At 37.9% G+C, this 7,461-nt stretch overlaps 1 protein-coding gene across 1 annotated transcript in view; it reads right to left on the bottom strand.

The window, feature by feature from the left end:
- Nucleotides 1-240: 240 nt before the first annotated feature.
- TRHDE (thyrotropin releasing hormone degrading enzyme) overlaps nt 241-7,461 on the bottom strand; it is a gene marked incomplete at its 3' end in the record, with an annotated part of 466,420 nt that continues 459,199 nt past the window's right edge. Inside the window, exons 14-15 of the mRNA XM_018558056.1 lie at nt 2,276-2,373; nt 241-348 (exon numbers count right to left, since the gene is read on the bottom strand). Coding sequence (XP_018413558.1) covers nt 241-348; nt 2,276-2,373 — 206 coding nt within the window. The remainder of the gene's footprint in view (nt 349-2,275; nt 2,374-7,461) is intronic.

Raw genomic sequence — 7,461 nt, 5'->3', positions numbered from 1 at the left:
GTAATTATGGTGTATGGATAATGTATGGAAATTGATAGTGTTATAGATTTTCATAGATAATTATTACAATATACTTTAAAATGGCTTATAGGATGATCTGCCTACAGGAAAATGTTGTCATCACTACTGGTATTGGAGTTGGAGCCAGGCTGTTATTTACCGTCCCTTATTATAACACCAGGCACTATTATTTATGCAAATATATTAAATAGAATGAAAAGGTAATAACATTCTACTTACCGGTTTCTGTTGCTTGAAATCCAGTCAGAGATCATTGTTGCTGCTTCTTGATGACACTGCTTATTCCCAAAACTGCAAGCCAGCATAATAACTTCTCTTCGTAGCTCCCTAGAATACAAAATATGTATGGAAACCAAGGGTGCATTGCTGGTTATTACATAAATTGTATCAAACCTATTGCACATTTAAATGAAAGTTTCAACATATAAAATGACTATTTTGCCATTCACATTTGCAACGAAGATTGTTTGTCATGTGTCTGACTTCCAGACAATTTAATTTACCAAAGAAATCAAATGTGTTCCTTCTGTCATTGCTAAAAACATGTGGTTGTGTTTTTATTTCTCATCCTGGACTCTTTCTCAATTAACAGTTAAGCAGTGAACAGCTACAATTTTCATTAATATATTATGTCTCTTGATATTACTTTGCTTTTATGAACCTTACAGGTAAAATGTTCAAATTACAGTTTACAGTTTTATAAGGCTGCAATTCTAATTTTAATTACCTTATTTTATTGTTTAAATGTGCAGTTGGAAAACAAAGCATACACAAATTGTGAATACTCTATGAGAATGCTAATATAGCCTTAACAATTTGCATCTTAATTTAATGTAAAGAGTTAAAAGCAATAATACATTTAGATGTATCAGCAGTCAAATATTGCAGCTCTTCAACAATGAACTTTACATGCACGAATCACGACTCATAAAAGCCTGAAATAAATTCTGACATTTTAAGGCGACTGATTCACTTATATCAAAAGGCTTTCACTTGGAGGCATGTTTAGAACTTTCGTCACTGCGCAAACCTGACATTAATTTAACAAGCAATAGGGGAGCAATCACAAAGCAAGCAAAATGTGCTAGTTCAATTTATTTTAGATCAACACGTTTTTGAGTGAAATCTCACATTCAATACTGAAACCCAGCAGCACAAAAAACTAAAACCAAAGGGTTGCAGATTGGCAAGTGACTTTAAAGGAAACGTGTCATGAACAAAAAGTGAGGGCTGTCATTGTTTAACTTCAGACAGATGCTTGGCACCAATGCTTGTGTCTCACAAATCTGAAACAAACACACAGATGAGGACTGCAAACTTCACCCTGACTTCACTTGCTGCATGCTTTTTACAGATCAGTGATATGTAAAGTAAGCCATGTGATTTGCATTTTGAGGAGGTCAGCAACTCCCTCATATTCCTAGCATAAGTTTCCTATAACCATTAGTCATAATTGTTAAAGAGAACAATGCTGATTCTGATCTGTATGTTTTTAGTGAACTCTTTTCCCACAGGGATGTTGGAGATTCAAAGGATTTTATTTATTGCACATTGACATACAGCAGGAGAAAGATACAGTTCACACAACAAAAAGAGTGTATATAAAGAATAAGTATATCTGAAGTAATGATGTTAAGGAAAGCGACATTTGGTACATGTGCAAGCATTCTGGTACCCAGAGATAAGCATAAGTTCAAATCTCAACATCACTTTGAGGTCGTAACTCAAGAGATAAGCAGAACATTGTTTGCTTTAAAAATGTCATGCAGGAGAATATAAATCTCAAAGATGCTGGGCCTCAGAGAAATTAAATATCAAACGAGAAAGACAGGAAAAAGGTGCATCATGCTGCTACAGTCACACTGTGTAACACTAATGGAGCTTTCTTCTTTTGAAGCTGCATTGTATGACTTAGTATAAAAGATAAACTCCCTTAGGATTCATAAGAGTAACTACAGCAGAAAATGTGCAAAAGGAAGAAAAACACAGGGAGAGACAAATAACAGAAAGCTAAGGACTAATCCTTGTCAAAATATTTTCTGAACCCTGTGCATTTAAATCATAGTTAACTAGAGAAGAATAATCCCACTATCTTGCAATTTAGCAGAAAGAATTCTGTCACTGAAAACACATGACACTGAAAAGGTGTACTTTCTCATTTAGGATGTAACAAGCAGTTGCGTGATCACTACAATATTTCTTATTTTCTGAAAAAGTTTATTGCTCTGGAATGGATTAATAGATGCTGTCATACTCAGTCTGATAAGATGTCTGGATTATCGATCCATTGTGTCCATTAGCTGGCCATCCAAGGCGGAAATACATGGTTGCCACTTGCTTTAGTACATAGTCCTGAAAAGAATAAAGAGCTTGTATTAATTATTTAGAAATATTTAAAAATGTTTATAAGCTTGTGTTGAATAAAACAATGAAACAGAAAATAACCCCACAATATTTAAAGCCTAACTCCAGGGAAATAAAAAGCTTTACATAGAAGGGGGGGCTAACCCTGCAAAGTAAGGGTTAACTGATTATTTATGCCCAGCTGACAGGAAAAAGCTATGTTATTTACCTGATCCCCACTCCTGCAGGGTCCTTTCAAGCTGCTGGACTGGCCCCCATAGCCTCTTCTCCCCTTCGCTCTGGTGGTCTAAGGACCACTGACATCATCAAGTACAATGCAGGTTCCACAGCTCTGGATTGTATGTGAGCATGCAGAGAGACATCAGTGGAGGGGGAGAAGAGGAGAGCTTTGACTGCCGGTGGAGTGGGAATCAGGTAAGTAAAACTGCTTTTTATCATCCTCCAAGCCTAAATGAGTTAATGTCCCTGGAGTTGGACTTTAAATGTCACATTGTCCAAAATAAATATCATGTGAGTGCTTAAGGAAAACAATTGTCAACAATTTGCTAGCAGACATCTCCTGTATAGTATACATCAGCTGTGTTTCAGAGAATTCAAATACCAGTATAAGACTTAAGATTCATAAAGCCCTGGTAATTTCTGAATGATGGATCTTTCTGTAATTTGGAACAAACCAGAGAATGGTAGCCATTCAAATCAATATATAACTAGCAGGGAAAGATTGGATGCATACTGTTAGATTGTCTCTTCTGTATTTTCATACATATTGCATTTAAAAATGTGTCATCAATTTTATGCAAGGAAACTTGTACTGCAAGAGATATTGGGGTTCCCATTTTTGTCCTTGCTCTGAAAATGCTACTTGCCTGGCTGTCATGCCAATGCATTGACTTCAGTGTTATCAGTCACTGACTTGAAACAGAAAAGTAACATTTTCAAAAACGGGTCAACAATGGCATCCTCCAAATATCTCTCAATGCAGTTTTCCTTTAACTACAGCATTCATAAAATAAAAGTAGCATTAATATGGCATGGTTTTTAAAATTCAGCCTGTATTTTTATTTTTTATTTTACTAGAGTTTTCTAATAGGTACTAAAGGCAATAAATAAACAGAACTTCATTATATTAGCCCTTGTTCTTGCTCCAGTAAAATTACTTTGTCATATACTGTGTATACATATGATCCAAATGGAATCAACATTTTTCAGTTCTATGCCTTCTCAGTTGCATTATAAAGAATAACATTTTAACAATGTTTTTAGTAAAAGGTAACTAAAAAAAATACACATAAAAGTGTTTTGAAACAAGATATCCCTACACCATAATAGCTGATGAAAACTGAATCATACATGCATCATGCGTCATACTACCAACTTTCCAGCTGAATGCAAATGGCAAATGGTGAGATGGCTGACTCATATGTCTATCTGGGTATCTATTAGAATATTTCCTCTGATGATATTAAATGTAAATATATATTTAATGTAATCTGTTTGTCTATCTCAGCTACTCTTCAGGATCAAAACAATAATGGATTAATGCTGTTTGCCATCCAGAATAAGCGTAGAAAAAAACAAATACTGTAACTGAGCAATTTCAGTTTGTTAAATGTATATTAATAAGCAGGCTTACTAAAGAATTTGATGATGTTCTCACAATAAATTGTGTTAAGAGGCGCTATGATTATCTATACTTATTTAATCTGCAAATGATTGAATATTTGAAGTAGATTCACACAATTTATTGTGTAAACATTCTCAAATACTTTAGTAAATTAGCTTTAGTATGTGATTTTTTAAAATCATATTCCTATAAAAGAAATCTAGAGCTACTGCCTATTGTAGATCAGGAAAAATACATCTTAAAGTATGCCCAATAAAGCTTTTGGCTCTATCCTCTTGAATGTATGCTTTAGGTTTTCAAGGGAATGCCCGTTAAAGAAAAAAAGAACATGGGTTACTGCAAAAGGCAGAACTCTACAACCCATTGCTACTCCAATAACAAGCAAGACTTAGATGCCCAGCTACCCGAATAAAAAAAATTTAAAAATAGGACGATCCCTATGAGGCACAATTTGAGGCAGCACAGCTGATGTTCTAATCCCTTTTTTGCTAGTGCATACGTTTACAGTTAGAGAGATATACATTGAAATATTTCAAGGATACCTGATAAATCCACATGTCAATTAAACTGTTTCCAGAAAACAAAATCAGTATTACAACAATGTTCAATTGCCTGGTTTCTAAAAACATAGAAGCCCTCGGGTGCAGTAAGCAGCTTCCACAGCCATTTTTACAACTATATATACAAAAATGTGTTTTTAATTATATAATAAATTAGAACTATCAAAATGAAAATAGGTTCTTTTTTTGGTGTTGTGCAATTCTATGCACTTTTAGACAGTAACAAAAGTAGCACCAGCTAAGGGGAGCATCAACACAGTTTTACAGTTCCCAAACTTGGTGCAACAAAGTTATAGCAGGCCAGATTATACCTATGAAGTAGCAGACAAGCTCATTTGAATAATGTCTTAATATAAGCAGTCTTAAAGTGTTGTGGAACCAGAGACATTGAGCCAAGGTGCCAACTTAATCCTCATACTCCCACCCATCCTTTGGAAGCACTCAGGCCCCTCTTCTGAGTATGGGGTGATCTTCATTTTAGTCCTTAATTTGGACTTTTTATTGTATTGTAAGCAAAGAAAAAAGGCTCTGGTGTGTGGTCCAGGTCTAGACCTTTAGGTGTTGATGATGTAATAGCAGATAGTACATTGCATCCAGGTCAGAATGACATGGAGGAGACATCAGAGAAGAATGGGGAATTTTGGTGATGAGCCACTGCAATATACCACTAAAATGATTTACTAATTCTATACTTCTAGAGTGCCTGCGGCAGTTTTATGCTCTGACAACTCATTTTACAAAGGATAAACATAAGTAAGTTTACAACTCCACAATAAGAAGTTATAACTCCTTAATGACATGTAGAGCAGACATATGCAAGGAAGTATTTGAGGCTTTGATCCATCAATTTTCATTTAGGTTGTAGATGAGCGCACAGAGGTTTCCCAAGGTGGCATAGTGCCCTTATTATTTAACAGTACCATGATGGTAAATCCCGAATTTTCAGGAACCAAATAGTTGAGTAAAGAACAGTTAGGGGTCTATTCACAAAGCTACCGAACGATCTAGCCGTGGCTTCGGCTGATCTTTCGACTAGCTTCAACCCCAGGACCCATATTCACTATAGCCCGTACAGCTGAGGGGCTCAGTCGAGCCGAAGGCATATGCTTCGGCTCGACTGAGCCGAGGTGAAAGCCAAAGCTGGCCGACAGCCTGCTACTGACTGCTGGGCGGAGCCAGCCGTCATCTCACGGCTGGCTACGGCCACTTCCTGGTTACCAGGGACGCTGATCTCCAGACAGCCCAACTCTCCCGGGCGCTCCGGGAGTCTCCTATTAGATAGCGGCTCCCGGCCGCCTGGGAGAGAAACATTTTTTCCCGGAAAGTTTTACTCTGCTCGATGGAGCAGAGTAAACCTTTCCCTGCTCTGTTGTCTTTTTTTTTTCTTCTGACATCGGAGCCGTTGGCTGCCATCAGAATAAAAAAAAAACAGCATAGGAATGCATAGCTACATTTGTATTGGCTATTTCAATTTGCTATAGCATATAGCAAACTAGCTATTGCACCCGCCCTCTGCTGCTGTCAATCAGCAGAGTGGACCTGAAGTTCTCCATCAGGTCCCCTTCTAGTGATTGACAGCAGCAGAGGTCGGGTGCAATAGCTAGTTTGCTATTGGCTATTGCAAAGTGAAATAGCCAATAGGAATCTAGCTATGCATTCCTGTGGTTTTTTGTCTTTATTATTCTAACGGCAGCAGAACCGCCCGGCGAATAGAAAACAGTTGGACGGAGCTAGCTGTCACTGCTAGCTCCGCCCAATCGTTTTGTATTTCATTTTTTCTAATTTTTTAACTGTTTTTCTATTCTGCTGGGTACCACAGAGGTAACGAGCACAATAGCCGAGCCAAATGGTCACATCTTTTGCCTTGAGAAAGGGACCCTGCGTGGCCCCGAAACGTCGGCTCTTTTTGATTGTGGTGACACCATGGTCCAATAAAAAGGACTTATTCATTTTTAAACTCTTTGAGTGCTGGTGACCTATTTCTTCAATTGTTCGTTTTGCACGGTGCCATCCGTGGAGTTACTACAAGCACCATCTTCGTGTATTGGCCGGGACTGCTGAAAGGTGTGCGGAGAGCACCCTCACCTTACTGCAACAGGTATTTTAAGTGCACACTGCTCTTCCATTTAGTTTTAGTCGGCTGAGTCAAACTCCTTCTGCACTTCAGGTTGGCCGAACATGCTAAGCATGTTCGGCCGACCCGAAGCCAGCCGCAGCAATCCGATGTACGGCTGATTTTCGTCGGTGTACGGTTGTGATCAGCCGTACAAGCCTGAAGTGAATAGCCGAACAGCGTTCACTTCACTTCGGGTCGGTTATTCACTCGGCTGTCTATGGCAGCTTTGTGAATAGACCCCATAGTATTGAAGAAGGGATGTTTTCACATTTTCATCTTAATCACTTCACTCAGCATTTTGAGTAGGATGGGTGAATTTTTTCCATTCCATACTATCTTCATCCCTTGTCTGGGCTGGACATGGACCACAACATGAGCCAATCCTTTACCAGCTTCATTCTTATACCTGTGCCTGTTTACAGTAATGGAACAATCCTTCTTGCGCTGGTTAACTGAATGCTGCATCACAAAAAAATGTTGCCACATTTTGACACTCTTAGTTGGTGTTAGAAATACTTGAAAAAATACAAGGCACAGCCAATATTTATTTTGCAACAAAGACATTTTTTAATTATATCTTTAAAGCTGAACTTTGGGCACAATAAACGTACCCTAGTTAAATCAGTTGTACACCCCAAATCATACTGATTGAATGTGTTTGTTTACATGCTGGGATTGGTACAATTCCCACTGTACTTCCAGCCTGCTCAGATGCAAGCACAGCAGATCTCATAGACCCTAGTGCTATTGTCATGTATTTGCTTCTCTTTTCTATA

This window comes from Nanorana parkeri, unplaced genomic scaffold, assembly GCF_000935625.1.
Source record: "Nanorana parkeri isolate BGI_ZX_2015 unplaced genomic scaffold, ASM93562v1 scaffold318, whole genome shotgun sequence".
Taxonomy (NCBI): domain Eukaryota; kingdom Metazoa; phylum Chordata; class Amphibia; order Anura; family Dicroglossidae; genus Nanorana; species Nanorana parkeri.
This window is presented reverse-complemented; position numbering and strand designations above follow the sequence as displayed.